The following is a 27,693-nucleotide window of genomic DNA, read 5'->3' as shown; positions in this document are numbered from 1 at the left end:
GTGCTAAGGGAAGGGATCTTCAGGTTAACCGGTTGGGAAATGGCTCTAGAAATTTCATCTGCCTTCGTCACATTAACCCGGGGGGTGCATTTGGGGATTATGACATCCAAGACTGAGGTGGCTATGCAGAGACCCACTATTAAAACCTGCGTCCTGGTACCCTGGGCTGAGGATGTGCAAAGGCCACATCCACAGCCAGGGTGCACTGGTGTTATCTGAGCCTCTTGGACCATGAAGCAGTATGCTGCAGCGACTAGCATGGATCAGAGCTAACTCAAGAAACTCTGGTTATGGAGAATAAACGTGCTGTCATTCACTTTGGGAACCTTCTTTGCCCCCAGTTACTCTTAAATTGCATCAGACTCTTCCTAATTCGTGCAGGACCGCTGGTGGTAAAGGCTGCAGTTCAGAGGGGCACCGCAAAGCATCTTCATCTGAAATCCTGCTTAGGACTCCAAAACAAAATTGAAGTGACACTTAAGTAACGTATATACACCTTCATGGCCCTGCATGCCAACGAACCACCAACTGATTAGCTTTCCAGAGCCTTTTCTACAGCCACAACCAATCATCTTATCACTAAAGCACACACAAGGCATAGAAAAAAATGATGGAAGGAAATTTGAGAGATTGTCTTGTCTGTCCATCCTACCCAAACCACTCCTGAGAGGTGTTTGCTATCCCAAAGCTCAAGTTCAGAGGAGCATCGCTCTCTCAAGGCTGCTTGGTCAGGGTTTTGTTAGGATGCTCCCAGTCCCCACTCAATCCCAGGATTGAGAGAGACAAAATACTGCTCGGTGTGAGGTTGGGACCTGCTCAGCAAGAGGCTTGCTGCTTCTGCAGGGTCAGGAGTAACAAATATAACCTCTGCGGTGTATCCCAGTCACCCATGGGATGCACCTGTTTAAAGACAGATTAAATTTATGACGAGGAACGTCTGCGAACTGTGATGTGACACTAAGTCCAGGCATTCATGTTTAACCCCTTCAGGACAGTCGGTGAGGATAGCGTGTCCTGGGAATGCATCCTTGCCTGGAGAGGAAAGGAATTAATTCCCTTTTTTTTGGACTAGATTTCAGAGGAAAATATAAATGACCCAACTCCAAAAGCAAAGAAAATCAAGACTTTATTAAAAAGACAAAATATTCACAACAGTCAGAGGGGATGAGGGAGCTTATACTCCAGGGAGAGCTGCTTGTGCCACCTGTAACTCCAGGTGTCCGAGGAGAGGTTGACTAATGCCAGCGGCTGACTTGCATGCAGCAGCAGAACCGTGTTGTCTGTGGTCCAGCCTGGTCCAACCCTGGTCTGGAAGCTGGAGGTCAGGTTCGGGATGGATACAGCAGTGGCAGTCTGCAGCTCTGGTTTCAAGCAGTGCATGCATGCAAGTGTCCGCTTCCCTCGTGAGACCACAGCGAAAAGATGAGAGACCAAATGGAGTCATGCCAGGAGCCAGATGGGATTTACTGACCATTTAAGGGGGGGACTGTGCTTCCAGCGGTGGCTGAGGCAAGGAAAACCTGCAGGATGGAAAAGTAATGAGTGCTTGAAAAATTCATGGGTGCCAGGCTCAAAAACCCAAGTGATCTTTTCCTACACTGTCTTATGGACAGCACCACGATATTGCCCTCCTGACATATAGAAAGAATCTCCATCCATCTCATCCCAAACGTTGCCGCTTTAAGGTTATTTGATCTCTCTATTTTGCCCTCAAGTTCACAGATACAGAAGCTGGAATGTGGCTGCCCAGGCCAAAGCCGCTCTGGGCTGTGATTGATTTCTCGCTTATGTTTTTCTCCTCTGACCTTTGCGAGCCAAGCAGCGATCGCTCAACGCATGAAAGTCATTCAGAGCAGGAGAGCTGTGACAAGCCATGGACAGTCTTTCACGGCTCAAAGGACAGCATGGTTCAGTCATAATATCTTTTAGAGCAATCATTTTAGAAGCTGGGGCACCGCTGTGTAGTCCCTTGCTGGACTTTAATATTGAAAACTTGAATTTTCAATTGAAAAATTGAATTTTTTTTTTTAAGTGGATAGATAAGTAGTTTCAGATAGAAATGCCTGTGTCAATGCCATCCTGAATCTCTAATGCTTTGACTCACAAAGTTTCTGAGCTGCTTCAGATACTGAGTGCTTCTGCAAAGGACAGTAAAAACAGGAATATTTCTACACTGAAACAAGAACCTCAGTAGTCCTCATGTCTCCAGAGGGAAAAAAAGTCATATAATCTGTTGACAGTTCTCTGAGCTCTGGGATGAGTTTCTTCCTGGCCTCAACCCAGGTAATCAGGGAGTGCTGAAATATAGCTTGACAGCTTCAGACAGGTTTTTGTAGGCACCAGTGTCGTGGTTTAACCCCAGCCGGCAACTCGGCCCCACCCAGCCGCTCGCTCACTCCCCCCCCAATGGGATGGGGGAGAGAATCGGAAGGGTAAAAGTGAGAAAACTTGTGGGTTGAGATAAAGACAGTTTAACAGGTAAAGCAAAAGCCGCGCGCGCAAGCAAAGCAAAACAAGGAATCCATTCACTGCTTCCCATCGGCAGGCAGGTGTTCAGCCATCTCCAGGAAAGCAGGGCTCCATCACGCCTAACGGTGACTTGGGAAGACAAACACTATCACTCCGAACGTCCCCCATTCCTTCTTCTTCCCCCAGCTTTATATGCTGAGCATGATGTCATATGGTATGGAATACCCCTTTGGTCAGTTGGGGTCAGCTGTCCTGGCTGTGCCCCCTCCCAGCTTCTTGTGCACCCCCAGCCTCCTTGCTGGTGGGGTGGGGTGAGGAGCAGCAAAGGCCTTGACTCTGTGTAAGCTCTGCTCAGCAGTAACAAAAACATCCCTGTGTTATCAACACTGTTCCACCACAAATCCAAAACACAGCCCCATACCAGCTACTGTGAAGAAAATTAACTCTACCCCAGCCAAAACCAGCCCAACCAGGCACCTAATGCTCCTTTTTATTCCTGCGGAGGCTGAATGATCCGTGCTTCCGAAACTCAGAATACTTGTCATGTTTTGCTAAATGAGAATAAATTCAAATGCATGGTTTTTTTTTTCTGATCTGCTTTTGAACTTGACTATTTTGTTTTACTGCAGTAATCTTTGCATCCAGGTACTCGGCTGACATAATTATATGGTGTGAATTTTAACAAGCTCAGACAGCTATTCTGTTGTATTAGATTTAAAAGGACACTGTTATGTTAAAGAGGAGGAAAAGCATGTTTGTAATTCTGTGAAATCCCAAAATTAGTAATGCCAAAACGGTCACTAGCATCCCAGTGCTTATGTTTTATTCTTCTTTTTGCATTTCACTGATCTTCTGTGATAAAAATAGGCTTTCACTTTTTGAAAGTCACTTTTGTTTCTAACTGTTTCTTTACTTCACTGACCAAGTTTTTATTCACACCCTTTACCTAAATGCAAATTAAGTCCTTAGGCATTTTGGCTTGTAGCACAAAATAGCAACACAGAAGACTATCTCAACCCAAAAAAGTAGTCCTTTTGCAATTTAAAAGGAAATGTTTCAGAAACATTTCTTTTCTGCTTTACTAATGTATATTATATCTTTTCAAAGTCCTGGTGGTGAGCCATTTTCACATGCTCTGTTGTTTTAATGTGCTTAATACTGACTTTAAAATCTCTTGCATTGGCAGGAAGGAGAAAAGGTTTGTAAATAAGGAGTGTGATTCTAATTTAAAAATTCTTAGGCTCTGAAGTGTTTTCCATGAGTATTTTCAGGAGATTTCTCATTAAATTATCTCCTTGGAGGACATTGCAATTCCTGCAAAATTTTCCAAGGGCAATTTCAGTTTTCTTCCATCTTTGTCTTGCCATTAGAAGGATGGGGCTGAATTATTTGACCTGAATCAGAGCGTGTAGGTTGGCACATGCACGTTGCACACCCATTCGATGTTCAGCTCCATTGCCTGGCTGTGCCACGGACCTTCTGAGCAGCCCTGGATCAGGCCCACATGCCCTCCCCGGGCAATGCAGGATCCTCTCTGACCACAGCATGGCTGCGGGATGTTGATGCATTGCAGGAGAAGTCATCCTGCAGGGAGGTGAGGTTGCAAGCCTTGACTTCCAGCACTGCTGAACCACTGAAACACAGACTAAACTAAAAGCTCAACAAAAATCTTGGTCACAGGATGAGGTGTCCTGTGAGGTCAGACCAGATATCTTTCTAGCCAGCATCCATTTTTTCGGCATTGACCAGGAAGGAGGGGTAAGGAAGAGAGTAGAGGGCAACACGGTGATTTTTCTCTTGCACAAACCATCCCATGCCTTGGTGTTCAGCCATTTGGGAGACACAAGCTTGAAGCTTCAAGGTTTCTAGGTCTCCATCCTCCTATTTTGGGGGGGATAAGTCAGCTTGGAAACATCTGATTCAAGGGTAGTTGGCCAAATCTGAGCCAGCTGATGGGAAAGCTGGGGAAGAACTGGGAAGTTTAAGGAGGCTTTGGGGATTTTATCTCTTGCAACCAGCAGGCAGGAAAACTGGCAAGGTCTCATCCCACTCTGGCCAAAATTTCAACATGGTTTAGTAGAAATAGCAGCGTCTCAGCAGAGCTTTGGGATTTCAACAAGGTTCTGCCAGAGAAGGTGCGAGCAGCTGTAATTATAACATCAAAATTATGAAGTCTTTACAAGGCACTTCTAGGTGGTGTCAGCCCATGTGGTATGAACAGGTGGAGTATATTGGCAAGGAAAAGAGCAGGCTGGCTCGCAAGCATAGTTTTTTTAAGTGATAGATGATCGACATATTAAATATACATATTCTAATTGCCTACCTGTTGTCCAGCTCTTAGGAAAATCAGCCCAAAATGCGTTCAGCTTTGCCTGAGATTTCTAAAAGTCTGCAGTGTAGCTGCTCTTTGTCCTGAAAAAAAGTTGATTTCTTAAAATAAAAACATGACTTTTTTTCCCCGATTTTTCAGCTGATAAAATATTTGTTTTTCATAAATTTGACTACTTTTTGTTTCGTTTTTGGTCTGGTGATTTATATTATACCCAAATTTTCATGGAAATTTTTTTCTAGCCTTGAGAAAATCAGTCTCTTTCCAAGATCCCACCCAATACTGATAGAGAAAGCCACCTTCTCTTGCAAGACAGGGCTGGTGATAGTAACTCAGTTTACCACTGTGAGCGATGTACTCTGCCTGCTCTGAGCTGTGAGGAAGGGTCCCGGGATCTCAGAACTCAAGTGAAAGGAGCTATTGCCAGCCATGTCTGCACCTTAATGTATACATATGTATTTTTATATGTGCGTATAAATATATTCATATGCTTTGTGCTAAGTAGATGGGCACACAAAGCTAAGCATCCCAAATAAGCAGTTTAACATGCAATCAAAAATGCTGATAATGCAAAGATTAGAACAAAAAATAAATCGTGAGGTCAGGGACTGGACTGAATTATTTGACAGCTGTAAGAAATGCTGCCGTCTCCAGAAGATAGACTGGTACTACACAAGAGGGGAAAAAAAAAGTCTTTAAACCAGAGGACGAAATTAAACCTGGGGTTGCTTTAATCTGTAACAAATTGGCTTTGCGCGTCCGCAGATGGTGCAAATAGCAATGTTAATACTTCCTATGGTCACCTACTAGCAAGGAGTGACCCTGCGTTAGCTGGGAATAGACACAGCGAGGAGCACGTGCATTGCTTGCTTTGCCACTGGGTGGGATGCTGTGATGGGACTGCAACACGCACAGGGTGGTGGGGTGGAGAAGGGCTGAGAGGCCTTTGACTCCCATTTATCCCATGAAATAAAATAAATCCGAAGCATGGATGAGCACCGAGACTGGGCTGGGCTGAGCTGCATGAAAATGTGAGGCAAGAATCAGCTGCAGGAATTGCATGGTGTCAAAACTTTCCCTTGGCAAGGGCCAACGCAATTCGATGGGCATGCAGTGGGGTTAGGTCACTTAATATGCATTGTGGAGCCTTCTCCACATGGAGCCGTTTGCTAGGGTAACTGCTCTGAATAAGGGTAAAGCCACACTGTCCTGCAGCATTAATTATTCTGATATTTGTCATCCTGGAAGCCCTGGGAAGAAGAATTTTTGCTCTTCAGTAAGTGGTGTTAAATTGTGTGTTTGTATGTATGCAAGTGCTTTGAAATGCAAAGAAAACAAAATCTGAAAATCTCTGCAGAAAAGTGCTCTGGAGGGCTTCCAGCTGCTTTGAGGATTTTAAGAGCCCGTTATAGGATGTACCTTCAAAAAAGATCAATTTAAATGCTGCCTGCTTTATACTCATTGTTTATAAAGTTGAAAGCATCTCTGATAGTGACTATTCATTCTCACAGCAGTTGCATGTGGAACAGAAGCCGGTTGGTTTAACTCCATCCCTGCCATGTCCTGGAGAGGCAGAGGGAAGCTCAGCTCAGCACAGGCACTGAGGGACTGATCGGGCAAGAAATTGAGTTCTTGCAGTAATCAAGACTTTCAGCACCTGGCAGGACTAGGGAACCGTGTTATTTTGTGTGCAGGATGCACACAATGTGTTGTACAGCATCATGTTGTACATTCTGTTTGCTCTTGGAGCAGCACTTCGTCCTCCCTCAGAGGGGTTTGTCATGTTCCCTCTGCTGCAATGGAGAACACCTCTGGAAGATGATCTAGAAATAGGGAATGGCTGATATATGGATGTCCACAAGACAACCAGTGCCAACTATCCTGGGGCGGAGCCCATCGCTGAGCGCAGGAAATGCCTTTACAAGTCGTCTGTGAGCTCTGTGGTTGTAAAAGATGGCCCCAAACTCTGCCGAGAGACCAGATTTGTTCTGTTCTGTTGTGCGAGTCTGGAACCGTGACCAGAAGTTTGACATAGGGCGAAGGTGAGGGGCCCTCCCCAAGCCTCCTTCAGAGCTGTGTAGGTCTCATCACTGAGGAACAGCATTCCTGTTCATTTGCCTAGCGTCCTTGAGCTAGGACCATCACAGGGGATAAGGGCATGAAAAAGTCATGCCATCCCAGCTGCCACATCTTGAGAAATACCCACTTAACCCACTCTCGCCTGCTCCAGGTGCTGACAGACTTCAGAGCCTGGCAGTAGCAGACAGGGGCCATCAGATAACTTTCCCAGGACAAGAGGAAGTGTGGGTCGGAGCCTGTCTGCAAACATGTCCTCCGTGCCATTCTAACCCTTTAACCTCTAGCATACTGTTGAGTTTTCGGTGGTTTCAAGCATGGGTTTTGCCACTTCCCATTTTTAATGTCTTCTACGGCTCTGTAGATCTCAGGCTTCGGAAGCTGTCTCCAATAATTTGTTGCAGCTTGCACTGCTTGGTTACTTCTTGCTACTCATAATGATGTACTTAGGGCTGATCTCAACCAATTTTTCTCCATGGGCTGTTCCAGACAACTGACCTTTGTAAGAAGCAAGGGGAACTTCCAATTCTCAGAGCAGAAAACTCAGAGTGATGCCATCTTTCTTTTCAATAGCATTCATGTACCACTCTGTAACACCTGGTAGACCATGAACTTCAGTGTTAATTGTGCCTAAGTCAAGTTTGTAGCCTTCAGCTTCATAGCTTTAGAGAGTTGAGCAACTGAGTTCATATAATGATCTTTGGATGCCAATTAATCTGAGAGGTTGTCCGCCTTTTCTTTCCTCAGATGGCAGAAGGATTCTGCCAAAGTCCCCAGTTTCAAGTTAGAGTCCCCGGTTCAATTAAATAGGTGCATCAGATGGTTGCTCAAATCTATGAGCAAGCAGAGCATGACTGCTGAATAAACATGGACTTCAATTTATGCTTAAAGATGTGTGATAAGGTGTAGCCAAACTCAGTGGACTTTCCAGGAAAACCCAGGGTTTTTCTCCTTCCCACTCCACTGAAGCTGGGTCTGGCCCATTTGAAGACCCCTGAGGTTTCTTCTGTCCCAGTGATACATGCGGCTGCTGGTCTGTTGTTAGTTAAACCTCATCACATCCCTGCGTACCTTCACAAAGAGCATCTGTTCAAGTGTTTTCCTGAACGAGCTCCTGAGCTCACATTGTTTCCAAGATTTATGCGTTTCTATACTAAATTGCCCATCTCCATTGGGCCTTCTTACTTGCTTAAAGTGACTTATGTGCACAGACCTCTGCAGATGCAAGACTTTCAACCTGAAAACCTGCACCCATTTGGTTTATTGGCAAAATTTGTGTTCTATTCCCTGTGCTTGTAGGATGACAGGTGGAGTTTCCAGCCAGACATCCATTTAAATAAGAGTACTGTAATTAAAAGGATCTGGCTAAAGGAATTGCACAAATTAGAGCAGACAGCTGTTACTTGGAAGGAACAAACACTTTTGTTTTTTTAAATAGCCAGATGTTGGCTTGCTGCCAGAGATGCTTACATTAGATCTTATAGTTAAAACTCTTCCTTGGACTGTTAAAAATATAAGTGAAAAGAACTCTATTTCCCCCCAAAAAAAATTGTGATAGGCAATACGCAATAAAGGGAAGATATTCATAAACTTTAACGTAGCGTGGAGATGACGAACTTCAGATATGTATGGAACAGAGAGAGGCTTTTGAGAAAAAAAAAAATACTGCATCCATATGCAGTCATTTATGCACAAAAGCTGAGATTCCTGAAACAGAAGTTTGAACTAGGAGCATAACTTACTGCTTAAAACAAGTTGCAGCATCTGGCCAGTGTCTCTGATAACTTGAAAAGGTCAGACCCGTGTGCCTCCACAGAAGATGTGCAGGAATGCAGGTAACACCAGCTTGAGATGACTCCACTGGATGGATAATGCACTGGGCTGGGGACCAGAGGAGACCTGAGATTTACTTCTGCCTTTTCCACTGGTCCCCCAGGAAGTTTGTCCATCTGTCCTTCTGTCATACAGGCACTGTAGAATCACTCATCCTCTTCTAGTGAGCCTTGAGGTCCATTGGTAAAAATCAACGGCACCGACTGGTTATTAAGTGGATTTGCAATGTTTGCTAATGCTGTTTATATAAATCAGAGCAGAGTGGGTGAGTACGGGCTTAGAGAATAAAGGAGAAATGAGGAATCTGAAAAAGAAACTGCTTTCTTTCCAAAATCCTCGCTGTCATCTTTTCCTTCCTCTTTTTGAGTGCTTTCTGGTGGGTTTTTTTTTCAATTTTATCTCGCCCTTCCCCACCCCTTATTGTCATTTTGTCTCATTCTCTAGGAAAACCTCTTTTTTGTGATGGAATACCTCAATGGAGGAGACCTCATGTTCCATATCCAGAGCTGTCATAAGTTCGACCTTCCCAGAGCAACGTAAGATGATATTATTACCTTTTGGCTTGCAGGTCACACACATGGTAGAAGCAAAGGCAGCAGATGCAGACACCAGGGATCTTCATTTTATTTCCAGCTCTGCTACTGTCCTGTAGAGGAAACCTTGGGCAAATCATTTGACCTCTCTGCACCTTACCCAGCTACAAAGTGGGGATAATGCTTGTGCTGGAAGCAGAATCACTCTCTATCCCAGCGCTCTCCTGAACAAAATAGACATGCAGGTCATCACCCTGACTCAACGATGGACTTGGAGCAAGTCACTGCCTCTCCCTGTCCTCTTTCTCCTCCCACAGAGGGCTTTTTAGAGCCCATCCAGACAGTTGATTTCGATCAGACGTGACCTTGCTTTGCATTCTTGGTCAACCAGGGAAGCTATTTCTGTCTGGAAGCGTCACAGATGCTGCTTCACCCTCATCAGCATTGCATCTGCCTGCAGACTTATCCCTTAGCCTGCAAACCAGGGACCTCCTTCCAGCCTGTGACCTGGCTTCCATATTTTGCACTAACCTCAGCATAGTCGCACAAATATTTGTTCAGAGCCGAGAGCTGAGCTGGATAGAAGCTGTCCCTTAGGCTGCCCGGCTTGCTGGATCAGTCCCCTTCTCAGGACTGCAGTCCCTCAAATGGAGAGGGGCTCCAGAGGGACATTCAATCCACCTGAGATCTTGCCTCTGGAAGTGCCTTCTCTGTCTATAAACAGCCCCAAGCATAACTAGGACCTTATTTACATGGCCCATAAATGAGGGTCATTTTAAAGCAACCTACTGGTGTCTGCTGTGAATTACAGCAGCCCTGGGGTTGCTCTTTGTTGTACTCAATGAATTCTTGCTCAGCCCATAACTGGAGGCCCCAGTAATGACATCGTGGACCCAACCTCCACCCCAGATTTACCATCATCAAAGGAGTCCTACAGATGCATTTTCAGCCATCCGTGGAACCAAATATCTTGTTCTGAAGAACACTGGGTGGCCTGTAGCCAAGCGGCAGGACCTGCTTAAGCTGAGGTTCCCAGTCCAGTGATCAGAAGTGAAGCTATTGTTTGTTAGAAGTAATGGGATTTTCCCTTTTTCCCTTTAAGGCTCAAGGGCCGGGGGGGAAGAGATAAAACCTATCAAAAGTGCAAAAGGTAAATTTAAATTAAAAAATTAATACACCAACTGGGAGTTAAAAATTTATTTCACTTTGATTAAAGTAAATAGAAGAATTAGAATAAATGAAAGGTGCTTTTAATCCTTCTGCGAGCAAAAGGTATTTTAAAAGTCAATATTGAAACCACTATAGGAATTAATTTTTATTTAATAATTTAAAAAATTTTAAAACCCCTCATTTAAATCAGCGTTTAATTTGATGATTTTTTTCAAAAGCATTTGAATGTTCAGAACTAAGGGCCAATGCATTGAAGACTGAGGGAGCAGAGCTGTGCAACGCTGGAGAGGCATACGATCCTGCGGTTACGTTCCCTTCTGGGAGAGCACTTCCATTGTGCAATGGTGCTTCAGCCTTATGGTACCTCTTTGCAGCAGGATGTGGTGGTGTCCTTCAGGCAGAAGTATGTTGAGAACAAAGATCTCAAACTGGAAAAGATTCCAGAGGAAGGCCACCAAGCTGCTAGCTAGTTCATATCTTGGATAAAATTTCAAAAGCAAGTCACAAATCTGAGCAGTGAAGAGGTCTGTTTGACAAGCCAAGGAGACCATCTGTGGTCCCCAAACCCAGATGCCCACCTGCCTGTCCCATTGCTGGGACCACTCCGTTGTTTGTGCAGCAGCTACTGAACATGGCAAATTATAGCTGCTCTTTTGAGGTCTGAGGCATCTGTAATTTGCAGTTTGCAGTCTGGTGCATCACTGATTTACTTTAAATATGTAAATAAAGGATGGGTCTGCCTTTCTTGCAACAGGGACCATATCTTGAGGTGAGACAAGGTAGGCAGTAGGAGCTGGGTGGTGGTTTTTTGCTCCACAGCTGATCTGGAGACATCCTTGGGCACTTAAGGACATGTCCTCAGGGTCAGTTACATATAAAAAAAATGCAGCTAGCCATGCAGTGTGGCTTCCAAATCCCTGAAGATGAGTAGGCTCCAAATCCCTACCATTTCGCAAAGTGGTTTCAGTGGGAGTTGGGCTACTAGCCGTGTGGCATGCTTTTGGGAATCTCACATCATCCATCAGTTACCTGTAAAACCGAGTTACCCCAAGCTTTCTGGAGACACTCCAAGCCTTCTGGGAACTTAATGAAATATTGGCTCCTGTGGAGACAAAGTTTCCATCTCTTTGGGTTTAGTTGAAAGCGCCTGTTGGGAAGCATCCATTCTAACTTGTGCCTTCTGCCACTCAGGTTTTATGCTGCTGAAATCATATGCGGGCTCCAGTTCCTCCATTCCAAGGGCATAATATACAGGTAATTTTACTGTTTAGTGTCTAATATGCTAAACCTTTTCTGCTTTCCCTCAAGCACTAATGATAATGAGAGACTGTTGCTTGGATGTGCTTACTGGTATTGCATTTCTGTGCAGATTTCCTTTTTACAGAGTCTGGCTGGTTTATTTTGAAGAGATAGTGTAGAAAAGGCAGTTTTGAGCCCTTTTTGAGAATCCATCCTATTTCAGTTAACATTAAAACAAGCCCTTTGATGCATTTATGCATTTACACTGAGTCATTCAAATAGCACCCAGCATAGGCACCCAGTTTAAGCTTTCTATGTATGAAGGTATATGAGATCAAGCTAGCCATGAGAAATTTGATATATCTGCTGTGCTGGTTACCCTGGGACAGTGGTGATGAGCTCAGCTCAAGTAACAACAGCAGGGAGACAGTGATATACCTTAATTTTGGGGTTATTAACAGGTCTGCTGTGCACAGTTCTGTGGGGAGATGGGATTCATCTCACCTACCATCATGAATCTGAGCTAGCCGCCCGAGTTCTTCTTGTAGTAAGCAGAGAGGACTGAGCTTTTTTAGGTTCATCAAACCTGTGTTAGTGTGTGTATGAGAAGTGCCCTTTCCCACCGGCTGGCTCTACAGGGAGCCGATGGGGACTAGGGGGGACACTGCAGGCAGCTGCGCTCAGACAGAAGGGTCCTTTCCCAAAGTTACTGCTATGAACTTAGTCCACAATGCATCAATCTATCAAATCCCGAGGAGGAGAAGTCCTCTACTACAAAGTTGCCCATTCCAGCTTTAGCTTGACTTCCCTAGGAGCTTCAAAGTTATATACGGATGCTTTGATCTAATGCACAAGTGTTGTGCTTCAGAGCTGTATAAAAGAGACAAGATGGGATCAAGAAGGGCTGCAGAAATCAGGCCACAGTCTGCTTTCCCATGGCCAAAAGGAGGAACTGAATTTCTGGGGAGCTCTAGTCCAGCTCGTCTTCATGGCAAATGTTAGTTACTACATTGCAGCCTTCCGTAAAAGCAGGAAGCAAATAGTTGTCACAAACAAATGAGAATGCTCACTAAAGCAACGACGTTTGCTGAAACCAAAATGAGCTTATTTCAATGTTTGTCATGTAGTGTGAACATTAGAACAAATGCTGAAAGTGAATGGCTTGTTTACAATCCGCTCTCCCATTAAAACGCAAGCTTTGATTCATATAAACTCACTTTATTATTCATTATTAGTACTCATGTGGGAGCCATTTATAGCCTTTATTGACCAACAATGGTGATTGTGTAAACATGAGATCAATATCAATGGCATTAAGCTAAGATGTTCTCTGCGGTCTCAGCAAGTTTCTGGCTCTGTTGTTCTGGATGACTGAAGGGAAACATTTTCTGAATTGCCCAAATCACTTAGCCACGTCTGTCATTTTTACTCAGACTTCTCAGAAAAGTTGATTAAAAATATCATTGTGAGTTTGCGGCAGGACTGTTAGTGCTGACATTTTGTTTATAATTCACATTTTTATTTGGCATTGCTACACCAGTGGTGTGTCAGGGTTTGGGACCCATTTCTTCATGAAAGGAGAGAGATGTTTAGAGACTGGAGCCTTGGGAAATATGGGCAAATTGGGATAGCTAGACGTTGGGTAGCATGGTGATAGCAAGAAATAGCTCATTCCCAGGAGTCGGTGCGGCATTGCTTTGGGTATTGAGCTTTGAGAAAAAAGATTTAATCAGTCCTACTCCTTTTTCCTTTTTTCATTGAAGACAATGACAACGAGGTCAGTTGAGAACGCACAGCCATCAGTATCTCAGTCAGAGCTCACTAAGCACTTAGGAAAGTGAATAGAAATCATTTTTGAAACTACATCACTTGCGTTGTAGTAAGAATAATGAATCCAGCTGTTCTGTCTCATGCACCCACGTTTGGAAATGTTGGCTTAAATTTTAATGAATGAGCCGAGGCGTTTTTGGCAGAAACTCCAATCCCTGGAGCCAATGAGTTTGAGACTCATCAAAATAATGAAAGCGAACTGTAGGTGATGGGGTTTTTGTTTTGCTTCAATCTACCAGATGAATAAAAGCAGTGCTGGCAGCCAGAGGCTGATCTCAATGGTGTAACTAAAATAAGTCATTCCAGCTGGAAATCGTGACAACATGAGTGTCTGCTACTTGGAAGGCAAATGTCTCGGTTGTCTCTATATTTCTTTTGATGGATGACTCCCACTTCTTCTTGGGCCATATTCTAGCAGCAACAAACAATTGCCCCATGACAACAATTTAGTGTGTAGACACTACGAGGTCCCCCACCCCGATTGGGACCTGGCTGAAGCAAGAGGAGCTTTGCACAGAGGGAACCTGAACAGCCATCTTCTCTGCAACTGTAGGTGATCATTTCAGGAGCATCATGCATTAGAAATTACCTTCTTTGACGGAGTGAAAGCCATTTCTGAAAAAACCACATTGTAAAACAGTTGTCAATGGGAGGGTACCTATGTAGCAGCCTCGTGGTTAGGACTCTTGCCTGAGATGTGGAAAATGTGTGTAGGCTGTGAATCAGTAGAGGCTGGAAAAGACCAATTGTCTCTTCAGCTGTGGGCACAAGCCAATGTTGTGTCTGGGTGCTTTGGGAGCCCTGAGAAGGAGCAGTGATTGATAGCACGGGATAGGCAGTGCAGGAGCGTGGGTGCTCAGACCAGGTAACCCAAATTCTACCTACATCCCAGCTGAAGTGCAGCACCACTGATCCAAACATCTCCCTGAGTCATTATTTCAATGAAAATTAAAACGTTTAGGTAAGATATAAAAAATTCAACATAGAAGCCATGCCAGCCTTTCTTTCTTTCTGCCTTTTCTTTCTTTCTTTCTGCCTTTTCTTTCTTTCTTTACATGCTTTTCTCTCCTTTCAGAGGTTGTTCCCACATGGAGACCTCTTTGTTCTCTGTCAGTGGCCATGATTCATCAGTTCACTTGCTTTTATTTCCTTCTTTGTGCATTTCTTTTTTTTCTCTCTCTGGGCTGTTTGCTTCCCACAGCAGCTCGGAGCCTGAAACCTCTGGCAACAGCTTGGCAGCTCTGTGTGAAGGGCTTTGTAAATCCCCGGGGCTCAGATAGTGTAGCCCAGCAGTGAAAAGGTGGTGGGTGTTCTGCTGATGTCTGGAGTTCTTCTGACCTTCTGCAAGCCACGCAGGGCTTATGTGTCCTTACCTCTTCCAACATTTGTAGAGCCTGCACTGGGAGGGAGAGCTGGCAGCAGCTTCAGGGACAGTACTGAGACTCCGAGGGAAGGAGAAGGTGAGCATTAGCTGGTCCCTTCTTGCTCACCTTCTCCAGGCTGTGTGAGGGCAGAAGCACCAGCTGGCGCAAAGCCCTTTTCAGCTTCATTATTCTGCATACCTTGAAGGAGACAGATATAGATGTTGTCTTGGGTAAAGTCTTCTCCAGCAAATGAATCAGTGCTGGGACAGGAGAAATGAAGAAGAGGGATATTGGAGTCCAAGAGAGCAGCTCCTCATTTGGCCGTCAGCTTTCCTTTCTCATTGCAACGTGTAGGCACTGCATAGAGGCAGATAGCAAGTGAATGAGTACAACCTGCTAAAATAACTTGTGTGGCTCTGTAACACTTTAAAGGAGGGGTTTTCTTCTCTTCCTCCACAGAGACTTGAAGCTAGACAACGTCCTCTTGGACAATGAGGGGCACATCAAAATTGCTGACTTTGGGATGTGCAAGGAGAACATGTTTGGAGATGCGAAGACAAGTACTTTCTGTGGGACTCCTGACTATATCGCTCCTGAGGTAGGTGTGGGGTCCAGGGAGGTCGGCAAGCTGCTGTGGGACAGAGAACGTGTCTTAAGACATGACTGTCGGTCAGTGGTGGAGGGTGCAAAGAGTAATAACCTGCTTTTGAGCAGTTCCAGCCTGGAAATTGGATTTCAATTTGACTCAGAGTCTGTGTTGCTGTCTGGCATTGCATATTTTTGTGGCTAATTCCTTTTTTTGTGCAAATGGGCCTGGGAAGCAAGTGGTGCTTGGCTTAACCAAGAAACAGAACGCTTAATGGAAATCCAGTTTGGACCGTGGCAGAGGAAGCTCTGAGAGGTAGGCCCTGCAATTCAGGGACAGAAACAGCACGAGGAATGGGAAGCACGTTCCCTAGCTAGCTAACAGTAGGCTTCCATGGCTGTACAGGCTCCTTGGTAGCTAGCAGAGAGCTATGGGCGCTTCTAAGGGATGATGTTCATCACAACCTAAGAGAGAAAATAGAGAAAGGTGGGACAAAATGCCCGCCTGCAGCTGATTCTCCCTCCTCATTGATTAACCACCTTTTAGATAGAGAAGAGAGGCTGGGTCCACGATAAAGAAGACATTGGCGTTCACCTTCCCTCTGGGATATGCTCTGATGCTTGAATAGGGGTGGCACCCATAAGCTTGGACTTCTCTCTTACTCAGGCAGGCTCTTAGCTGGCTGCAAACACAACCTGCATCACGAGCATCCTCCCAGAGCTGAATAAGGCACTCTATGCTCTGAAAAGGCTCTGCCATCAGAGGCATAACCTTAAAACTGAGCACAGGCTTGAAGGTCTGTCTAAATAAAAAAACAACCAATAGCTGCTTGTAAAAGGGACTGAGATGCTTGGAGACATAAACGTGAGAGTGGTCATACATCCTGATTTTTCCCCTCTAAATGCCAGCAGTCAGAGGATAGGTGTTGCTGTCTGGAGGACAGCTGGGACCCGATGTGCTAACTCTGGGCTCTGGTCTACCTGCTTCTCTGCTTTGGCTGTGCACGGTGCCAGAGCATCTCATGTCACTGCATGAGTCCATCCCTGAAGGACATGCCTCCACAAGTTGCCTCCTGGTGAAGGAGGCTCTAAAACTAAAGATGATGGAGATGTGTCAGGGCCAGGCTGTGCTTGAGCTAGCAAAGACAAGGCAGAGCTTGTAGCTTGTGTTAAGGTCTTGCTTTGTCCCCTTGACTCAGGAAGGCTGGGGCTTGCATGGAGACAGTCTCCAAGCTCCATGCAAAAACATACTGCCAGTTCCTCTTCTCCTTCTGCAGTTGATATCTACTGATACGTGGTGGAGAAAAGCTGAACCTGGCCTCCATGTGCCCATGCAATAAAACTGGGTGGTCACAGACACAAGACTCCAGCTTGCCCATAGCGAGATCCTTTTCCCTTCCCCTGATTTCTTTCCATTTTTTCCCAACAGAATCTTGTTCTTCCCCCCCCCCCCAGTAAATTTAGATATTTTGGACTAGATCCCTCCAGAACAGAGAAATTTCCCTTAACCTGGTGACTTCACACAATGATAGATCTTACTATGGAGACACTTTGACTAATTAGGTGGCAAATTGGGGCCAAAGAAAACATTTTTCAGCTCAGCGAGGAACCTACGAGTCAACCATGCATCATGCCCGACATCACTCTGAAATCCATTTATTTGCCTTTCAAGATCCCATTTCCTGGTTTTAGTGTTTTCATGATGGATATTGGTACTTTCCAAATAGCTTTTAAAGCTTTTGGTTTTTTCCTCTCCGCTATAATTCATTGATCTTTTACTGTGCACCAAGGGCTCGATTCTGATCTAGGTTACACCACTGCTGACGCAAGTTCTGGTCTCTTCAAATCAATTGGTTTGTATTGCCTAAGAGCAGGTGTAAGTGTACTCTGCAATCAAGCTGCAATTGTCTTTTATTCCACTTCAATATGCTTTTATTAAAAAAAAAAAAAGCTATTTTCTGATCCTAAAAAAAAGAGAGCCAAGTGGTAATCCATTATCTGTGATTTTACTTCATAGAAAAGAGAAAGACTAAAATAGCTCAGAGTTTTATTTCTGCAGCATCATTTATTTTAGAGATTCAACGAGTGCATATAAAACATTTTACCTCTAAATTGAAAGCACTGCTAGAGTTTATGGATCATCTCTCCCGCCAGAGGCTGGAGCACTGGACTTTTTGTGAGTATTTCAATGCAGCTGCTAGCACTGTAATTTGTTACAGACCCAGCACCTTGGCTACAACCGTGCAAATAAGGGGACTTTGGGTCAGTAGACAAGCAATTTTTTATTTTAAAAAATATTTAACAAAAAAAAAAAGACTTAACCTGAAATGAAATTTCTGAGTTTATTTTTTCCAGAGAATTGTAAAGCTAATAAATCTTCTCCTTGACTGCCATAAAACATTTAATTTCATTCTCCAGACATTTTATACTTTAAAAGGTAAAGCCTTATAAAAATAATGTGTCTTTTCAGAAGGAAAGGTTGGGGAGATTTTGTTTATAAGTAACTCAGAATAAATGTATTTGTGAGTCTTGCTCTTTCCTTTTTTTTGACTGAGTGAAACACATTGTATATATTGCCTCTTATAGTCAAATAGGGTTTTTGTCCTTTTTGCATCTCCTCTTTTGGCATTTTTGAGACAGATGTGTTAGTCATGAACACTCTACATCAGCTTGGATTTAGACTTCTGATATTAAGGTCCTGCTTTGCTAGATGCCACAGCTACATGAGAGGGGGATACTTCTCACCTAATGTGAGAAAATTAATCTAAAAGTGAAGCATCTGATGGCACTTTATAGTGTTGTAGAAGACAAGTAATCCCTTCCTACCCTAGGTATGTAAGTCTGTTAAATCACCGTTTTTCCTCCATTAGAATCAAATCGAATCGAATCAAACCAAATCGAATAGAATAGAATAGACTATTTCAGTTGGAGGGGACCTACAATGATCATCTAGTCCAACTGCCTGATCACTTCAGGGCTGACCAAAAATTAAAGCATGTTGTTAAGGGCATTGTCCAAGTGCTTCTTAAACACTGACAGGCTGGGGGCATCGACCACCTCTCTAGGAAGCCTGCTTCAGTGTTTGACCACCCTCTCGGTAAAGAAATGCTTCCTAATGTCCAGTCTAAACCTCCTCTGGTGCAGACACTCTGGATAACTAAATTAATAAGTCACGTGACTTTTAGGCAATAAGATGAATCTGGGCCGAAGTGGGAATTTACAAGCAAGACAAGGTATGAAAACAGTGAAGAAATTACTCACCTACTTCCACTGTACCTCAGAGCCGGCAGTAAAGTTCACCTTTCTAAATCATAATTTTCAACTATCAGCAGTTTCATACATACTGGTCTGGATAGTTTTTTTCACTGGCATTAAGCCATCTCCATGGCTTGTCATTGATACCTACACCATAGCTATAGTATAGGGGATCACATGTGCAACCAGGCTCAAGAGTAAAGTTTGTGCCTTACAATGAACTATTCCCCTCTCCAGCTCCAAAATCCTGATAAGGATCCTAGACATCATAGTCATCACATGTACCTTTAGACATCTGCAATGTAAATATCTATATATGAGCAAGTTCTCTAGGCTCCTTGATAACTAAAGGAGACAAATAGGGGGTTGTATTTTTACAGCAGGTAGATACTTAGCTGGATGTCTAAAATTGGACTAATTCTCTTCCTTGACTATAAAAGGAGCTAATGATAACTGGTTCAGCTCTAGGTATCTCCATAACAGATATCTCAAGGCAGGTGGCATTAGTTTTGCTTTCCCAGAGGGGAAGTTTGAGAACTTGCTAGTGTCTGTTTGTAGGGGAAGAAAATGCCACATCCCTTCTTAGGGGAGGTCATCACTCCAGCCGACCCTCCCTGGCCCCCACAGACTGGATGTAGCCTTCACTTTATAACTGACACAGAAAGGCACAAACCAATGGACTGACTGAGGACAAATTCCCATTCCTCTACCTATGACTCAGTTGGTCTCAAGAGGACAGATCAGGAATCTCACGTTTTTCCTGGGGCAGATTTTGCAGGGATAGATTCACACCATTTCCACTGACTGATAGTCCTAAAGTACGCTTACGCTGTCAAACTTGTGATTTTAAAATACAGCTTGTGTGAGTTAAATCAGTCCCCAAATGCTAATACCTAACTATTTATCTTGGAGTTCACAAACCTGATTTGAACCCTTGGAATAACTTGGAGAGCAGGCAAAAGATGACTTGCCTCACTTTTGTTTTTTCAGATCTCTTTTGTAGCCACGGATATGTTCAAGTAACTTAAGACTAACTAGAGAAACATGCAACCTGTTATCTGTAGTGCGAAGGACTGTTCTGGCACCCAGGTGTGGCTGTGATCTGGAGCTCCCTCAACCACAGCCTCTGCACCACTGGCAGGTTGCTCCGGATCACGCTTCAGGCAGGGGGAAGCACCTCTGCTATCCCACTCAGAGCGAAGTGGCTGCTGAAAGGTCAGGGTCTGGCCACCCTTCTGAAGTTGAAATGCTGACGTCAGACATTTTGCGTATGTCTTTGTCACTCCTCTCTTGGGCAGATATTGCTGGGACAGAAGTACAACACCTCCGTTGACTGGTGGTCCTTTGGCGTCCTCCTGTATGAGATGCTTATTGGCCAATCTCCTTTCCATGGCCAAGATGAAGAGGAGCTTTTCCAGTCTATCCGTATGGATAACCCATTCTACCCTCGCTGGCTTGACAAGGATGCAAAGGACATTTTGGTGAAGGTAAGAATTACCACACATTGAACGAGAGTCTTTTTGCCAGAACTGTCATATTTGATTTGTGCCTCTGCAGCTGTTGTTCAGAGAAACAGGTTTAGTGTGATAGGACCAGAGAGAGTCACTTTCTTGTCTGTGGACCTCAAAGCACACTTGACCTAAGGCCATCTTTGTGTCTTCTTTCTCCTGAGTTGTGATGATGGCTCCTCACGTCCAGTAAGTAGGACGCAGGGTATCAGATACCAGCAGAGATCAGCTTCTTTGCAGAGCAATCCCTAAGGTGCAAGGCATGTTAACTCCTGCAAAAGATATTCTGCCAGGCTTCAAACTAAGGGTTACGGTGACTTCCTTGAAAATTATGGCTTTGAAGCAGTCCTTGTGCCTCAGAGATAATGAGGACATGTAGGGTAAATTGCTTTGGTGTTCAGCTTGATTTTCAGTGGAGAATATTTTGCGTCTTTGCACTGAGCTAAAGAGCAGGAAAACAAAGCCTGAGCTGTGTCCTGAAGTGGTGGAGCTACTCAAACTAGTAGCACCACGTCATTTGGATTTTTGGCCCTTTGAATCTCCTACATGCGTAGTGTCCTTTCTGAGTGGAGCACTCTTCTATTTCCCTCTAATGGCATTCTCCTCGTCTTTTAGGTTCCCTTCCATTAATACACTGATTTTTTCATTGCCTCCTTCTCAGCCTCATGCCATTTAGCTTTGTAGCCTTTCTGGCTTGGGGTGCAAATTATTCTAAAGTTGCAAGATAAAAATGCTAATAAGTTACCTCCCCTCGGTCGGGCTTTGGACTGACGTTGAACATGATCTAAGCTAAGGCATTTTACCTCGAGGTGGAGCATGGTAAGAGAGCATGTACAGAGGGTTATAATGGCTCAACTGATGTGAGGTAACTTGTTCATCGCTAGATTTTGGTAATATTTGACCTATAGTCCCTACCTTTACTTTTGCATTTACAAAGCAACAGGGCAACATACAGCATTCCACTACAAAAAAATGGAGAGACAGGAGATGATTATTTTAGCATCTGTGCTGGGCTCAGATGTTTAGGTATCACTATAAAATGATAATAATGAAGACATTCAAAAGCGGTTGTTCAGGAAGACATACCATAGCAGACTGAGATTTTGAATGTCTATTTCTGGGACATACACCAGCAGCTTTCTGCACAAACAACCTGTACTTCTGTCAGGTTTAGAGATGGGAATCACCTCTATACTAATCAATAAACTTCCTTGCTTAGGAAAAAAAACATTTTCTCCATTATAGGCTACTCTCATTGCCACTGGCTCTGGATACTTATATATTTCACCCTGCTTAATGCCTGTATTATCAGCACAGAATTTAACCTGTAGAATCTGCACTGCTGCGTAATCAGTTGTCTGTAGGACACTTTGGTTTTGCTGAGGCTTTGCCCACAGTGTTCACCAAAACCCAATGCTTGGGTTTTTTTCAAACAGGCCCTCAACGGTCCATACATCAGATTCTTTTGCTGCCACTTTTGGCGTTAGATGTTTATATTTGTTCTTTTCTGAGTGGTATCTATTGTATGCCCACTGTTGGCCAAATAGAGTAGCAAGAAACTTCTACCATATGTAACCCAAGTCCCTTTTGAGATGACCTCCAACAGTAAAGTGCTTTTGAAAATTTGCCCTTACCTCTGAAGTAGGACATATTGGCTGTATTCAGGTCATCTGCTATCAAGTGTTGCCACTATTCCTCTCCATTGACTTTAGAGGGATCTGGGATCTGGCACTATATGGTCTAGCTGGCCTGGAGGCCCCAGACATCTTAGTACAGATGTAAAGATAAATTTTAAACTATTCACACCCACCGTTAGAGCAATATTTCAGCACTACGTCCTGCTCACGATCATCACGAGGAGCTCTGAAGCATTTAACGCTCCTGAAACTCTCCCCCAGAAAGACTTCAGCTGCTTCCAGAGCCAAATGGCTCCTGCATCACCATAAAAACATCTAGGACAAAACAGGCTATGTTTACACTAAACTGAAGAATGGGTTCATACCTGCATGTAGCTGATGGTGAAAAGACATGCCGCAGTTCTAGCTTTTTCCTACCTTCAGCAGAATTAGTCATCCATAGGACTTGCAGCCTGCAGCGTGCAGCAAACTCAAGCTGTCTGAATTGGGAGGTTTTTGACAAAGTAGAGAGTTGTCAGCATCTGAGCTACTCAGTGGAGAGAAGCAAGCACTTCCAGGGTGTCTTTTATCTCATCTTTAAGTGTGTAAAGGAGGTCAGATGATTTGCACCTAAGATGACTGTTTTTCTCCATTAATTATAGAGTCAAATAGTGACGCTCCAAGTGTCCAAAGGTATAGGAGGTGAATGCAACCCCGCATAGGCCAGACTAGTATTTTCACAAATTATACTTATATTTCAGCACTAAAAATTTTCCTGATAGCAAGAGAAGCTTGCTGCCCAGGGGAAAAGGACCTGGGGGTGCTGGTTGACAGCCGGCTGAACATGAGCCGGCAGTGTGCTCAGGTGGCCAAGAAGGCCAATGGCATCCTGGCCTGTATCAGAACTAGTGTGGCCAGCAGGAGCAGGGAGGTGATCGTGCCCCTGTACTGGGCACTGGTGAGGCCACACCTCAAATACTGTGTTCAGTTTTGGGCCCCTCACTACAAGAAGGACATGGAGGTGCTGGAGGGTGTCCAGAGAAGGGCAACGAAGCTGGTGAAGGGCCTGGAGCACAAGTCTGATGAGGAGCGGCTGAGGGATCTGGGGGTGTTTAGCCTGGAGAAGAGGAGGCTGAGGGGAGACCTCATCGCGCTCTACAACTCCCTGACAGGAGGTTGTAGCGAGGTGGGGGTTGGTCTCTTCTCCCAAGTAACAGCGATAGGACGAGAGGAAATGGCCTCAAGTTGTGCCAAGGGAGGTTTAGATTGGACATTAGGAGAAATTTCTTTCCTGAAAGAGTGGTCAGGCCTTGGAACAGGCTGCCCAGGGAAGTGGTTGAGTCACCGACCCTGGAAGTATTTAAAAGACGTGTAGATGAGGCGCTTAGGGACATGGTGTAGTGGGCATGGTGTGTTGGGTTGACGGTTGGAATCGATGATCTTAGAGGTCTTTTCCAACCTTAATGCTTCTATGATTCTATGATTCTATGATTCTAAGAAATTGTCCAGACAAAAGCTTGCAAGTACGATCTAGATATTTCACCTGTGTAGTTGCATATTTGCATGCTCAGACACATATGTTGTTGCCGCTGTAGCAGGTTTGTCCTCTGTCTCCCACAAAGGGAAAATATGGACAAGGTCTCTCCGTTTTGGCATGTTAAGCTAAGAATCCGAACTGGTTCCTCAATTAGACATTTAGTAGGTTAGAAGAGTCTTCACACTCTCACCAATCATGCTTGAGTTTGAAGTCTGACGGCCTATCTGGTAGGACTGTCCTAATGAATACACTGTTATTGATAAAAGACTAAGGTATTTCTCTTTCTTCAACATTCTAGCTTTTTGTGAGAGAACCTGAGAGGAGGCTGGGAGCAAGAGGGAATATCCGCCAGCATGCCTTTTTCCGGGAAATAAACTGGGAGGCTTTAGAAGAAAGAAGGATGGAGCCTCCTTTCAAACCGAGAGTGGTAAGAATGCATCTTCTTTCAACTCCACCCATCTCACGCCTTTCTTTCCTGAATGATTCATTCCCCAAATATTTAAACCCTCCAGAACATGCTAGCAATAAACAAAAGCCAGGACCCACAATAATGTTATAAACCCATCTATTTAGCGGCACTGTCCAAAATCTTCAGACATAGGTCTTTAATGTCAGAGACCTCAAATCCTGTTTAGATTCACGGAGTCAGCATTTTAAAGGTGGGTAGATGTCTGCTTCACACTGGAACTGACAGTTTAAGGCACGGAGTTCAGGCTTTCAAAATGCCCTCAAACTTTCAGGGATATCTTCTGGAGTTGCTCTGCACATGCAGCCTCTCTGTCTAAAAGTAGATGGAGGACCTTGGTCTTGGGCAGTCAGAATGGAAAGTCTTGACTCTTACTTAAATGCCCAAATGCAGATTAAGTTGTTCACAGGCTGTCTGGTATGTCGTGTACATCAGATACGAGCAGCTGAAAACATCTGCAATTTGGATCTACCACAGCCTTACTCATTGTACAGTCGTCGGAAAAGTAATTGTGAATGACGTACGTCTGTTGGCTGGGCTGCCTGACCTGATTATCATGACTACTACTTTCTGATGGCTATAAGCCCAGATCTGGCATGCCCACACCTGAGAAACCATAAATCACTCATCACATTCTCAGTTACCATAGCAGGGGTCTGGATGCCACTTAAAACACCTTCCCTTAACCACCTAAGTACAACCCATTCTGTAGGGATTATCTTTCACTGCACTGTAGAAGGTAAAGAAGGAAAAGCAGTTCATGTAACCAGGTGGTCAGCTGACTCGGGATAGTCCTGACAATTATAACAGTCCTATTAAACTATTAAAGTCCTATTAAGAACAATAATATAATTTAATTTGACAAGTGCATCCTACTTTCATTTACAGTCCTTCACAAGTGTTATTTAATTGATGGGTCCAGTCTGCTGTGTTACAAAGCTGTAACATCCCTGCCTGGCAGAATTATTGGATCACAGGCTCAGTGCCTCCTATATAATATTTATTCCCATTACTACTTCAATAGGATGGTAATAAGCAAGTGATTAGCACTGGCTGCTGGATATTAAGAGCTGAGACAGCAGTTCGCTGCAGTTTGACATGTTACCATGCATCGTTTGGGCTGGAGTAACTAATCATTGTGCAAAAGACCAAGAGCAAATGCATTGTGGATTCCCTGGCTGAGCTGAGCTTGCTCCCAACTAGTTGAGCTGAGCCCATAGGAAGCAGCCTGATAGGGCCAGTACCATTATAATGAAGATCTGAATATTAATGGTTTGACATTAATTTTTTTTTCCTTTTCTTGAAGAAATCTCCGAGTGACTGTAGCAACTTCGACAAGGAATTTCTAAATGAAAAACCTAGACTGTCCTGTGCTGACAGAGCACTGATTAACAGCATGGACCAAAATATGTTCAGCAACTTTTCTTTTGTGAACCCTAAAATGGAGAAAATATTTTCCTGAGATCTGCCTTACTGAAGGGATTCTCTGTAATGGTTTGAGTAACACTTTGTCAACTGAAGACTGTGCATGGTTGTTTTTATTAAGAACCCACCAGAAAAACATCTTAGTGAAAGTTTGCACCACACCTGGAGCCTTCCAGCTTATTCCAGTCCATAGTAGGTGCCAGCCACACTTCGCTATTGATGAAGTTTCTTTGTGGTATCTTTTGGTCTCTCTTCTCTCTTTTCCCAATGAACTTGAAGTTGAGAGCATCTGAAAATGAAAAAGTGACAAAATCTGTTCCCCACTACTTGTACACACAGCCAATGAGTTTCTCTGTAAGAAAAAACAAATAGATTTGACCTTCTGGTGATGTCAGTGCCCATTTCTGCAATTCTCACCTTGGCCCATCTCCTTCAGAAGGACAAGTGGTTTGCTCAAGGCCTGAGGACATCTGGGGAGACTTCAGGCTGGGTGCTTTGGTAACCTCCACTTGTACATGTGCAGAATTGTGCACAGGAGTTTTGAAGAAGCAATTTTACTCCTTACACACTTTAAAAGTAATGTTCACAGGTGTTAGGATCCAATTTTGCTCCACTGGGACAAAGAGACTTTGCAGGTCCCCATTCCAGCATTTGTACATCTCAGTCAGAGGCCCTGGGGCAAAGGACTCAACCCCAAAGGAGGATCGTTGCCATGGCAAGTGTCAAGACCAATACAGAAAACCAGTGGTTTACACTTAGTACTTGAGCAGGAAGGATGGGAAGTTGCAGTCCAGCAGAAAGCCTCAAGAACCCGTCATCTAAAGCTTTAACTGTCCTTGCACACGCCAAGCTCAGAGCAAAATCTGGACTGGGCTTTCTGGAGTTTTATCCTAAAACTGGATGAGAAAGGTGGAAGAGGTTTCCTCAAACCATTGTTTAAGCATCATAAAACTGGCCTTCCAGTCACAGCATTGGCGTATTTTACTTGAAAGGTAGTAATCAGTCCTTGCAAAGGCTGATATACGTTCTGTTGTTCTAAATGATGTCCCAACTCTTTGGCACGCATTGCAGACATAGGTCAACAAGCTGCACCCAACGGTCACAGAGCAGGACAGCACATCGGGTGGGAGTGGTCCTCTCCTTCACCTCATGACATTTTGCTGTGTGTTCTATCCCTTTGTAGATGGGTTAAACCAAAAATCTTTTCTGTGATCCTTTCATCGTGGGATCCTCTTAAATAAAGATGCACTGTTTTCTGAAGTTGGAGAGATGTAGAGTCGCCCAGTTACTGCTTGTCACTGAGACACCAGTTAAATACCAGGTCAAAATTAAGTCAGAGCCCAAATAGAGGAGTCTGTAATAGCTTAGACTTAGGCAGTCACCCCAGCTGGTGGTAGGCTCTAATTGAAGTGTATACATTTGGAGCTTAGTTGTGTGAACCCCTCCAGTCCATGGAGAAAGAGAAGCTCTAGAAGTCATCCCAAAATCAGCTTCCCTTCAGAGGTGCCTTTCTGGCTCTGCTGGACCAGGCTGTCAACTTGGACCTCCCAACAGAATGAATGCAGCCTTGCAGGCAGTGCTGGGGTACCGCTGGCAGTGGCTGCAGGCACCGAATCCTGCAGGACCAAGAGCAGAAGTGCCCAACGTCGACAAGAAAAGCAGAGAACCCTGAAAAAGGTTTCAGCCCAGTGACTGTCATGAAATCCTTGTTTGTGCTGCATGGAATGCAGGGGGCATCTGTGCTCACAGTTTGTGCAGCTGGTCATCATTCATTAGAACAGTTAACATGAGTTTTTTAAATGCCAGTGCTGTTTGTACAGTTTAATAAAATGTTGTGTACAATTGGAAAACAAGCATTGAAGTGATTAAATAGAGTCGAAGAACAGAGGTGCTTAGAAAAGCCATTAAAATGGCTCTGCGCTTTCTGGGGGATGGTCCCCAGGGGAATTTCAACCCATAAATACACAGGATCAGCAAGCATTTGAACAACTGTAACTACTCCACAGACCAGTATCTAAAACAAGGATTTGGCGCTGTGCAAAGGTATCCAAGAAGAGAGTAAAATGTTCATTTTCACTACCAGAAGGTGACACAGCTGTAAATGGGGTCTGGTATCTCAAAGGGGTTGCAGAGCCAGATGTGCAGAGGTCGTTACTATTAGAGGGTGATTCAGGTCATCTTCCTTTGACACCTGAATGAGGCTGGATCAGCCAAGTCCTGGGAGGGCCTGACTCTGTCCACGTGCTCTGGATGGAGTCTGGATGGCCTGATCCAGACTAGAAATTGCATTTCTAAGCATTTGAAGATTGGCAGTATCCCACTCTAAATGACTGTCAGGGATGTTTTCTTGGCAACGGCACAGTGGTTTGTGCTTGACACCAATGCAGGGACACCCCGAGAGCATAGACTAAGGAAGGAGGGTGCTGAATCACCTCTTGTGGTTAAGCAACTGAAGAGC

General features: G+C 44.3%; 1 protein-coding gene across 1 annotated transcript in view; it reads left to right on the top strand.

Annotated features, from left to right (window-relative positions):
• PRKCQ (protein kinase C theta) overlaps positions 1-27,081 on the top strand; it is a 67,231-nt gene extending 40,150 nt beyond the window's left edge. The window contains exons 15-20 of the mRNA XM_075143131.1: positions 9,152-9,243; positions 11,602-11,664; positions 15,303-15,441; positions 19,982-20,170; positions 23,643-23,771; positions 25,117-27,081. Coding sequence (XP_074999232.1) covers positions 9,152-9,243; positions 11,602-11,664; positions 15,303-15,441; positions 19,982-20,170; positions 23,643-23,771; positions 25,117-25,272 — 768 coding nt within the window. The 3' untranslated portion in view covers positions 25,273-27,081. The remainder of the gene's footprint in view (positions 1-9,151; positions 9,244-11,601; positions 11,665-15,302; positions 15,442-19,981; positions 20,171-23,642; positions 23,772-25,116) is intronic.
• Positions 27,082-27,693: the final 612 nt, after the last annotated feature.

Source organism: Calonectris borealis, chromosome 1 (assembly GCF_964195595.1).
Source record: "Calonectris borealis chromosome 1, bCalBor7.hap1.2, whole genome shotgun sequence".
Lineage (NCBI taxonomy): Eukaryota > Metazoa > Chordata > Aves > Procellariiformes > Procellariidae > Calonectris > Calonectris borealis.
The sequence above is the reverse complement of the archived record's forward strand: the minus strand, read 5'-3'. Positions and strand labels throughout refer to the sequence as shown.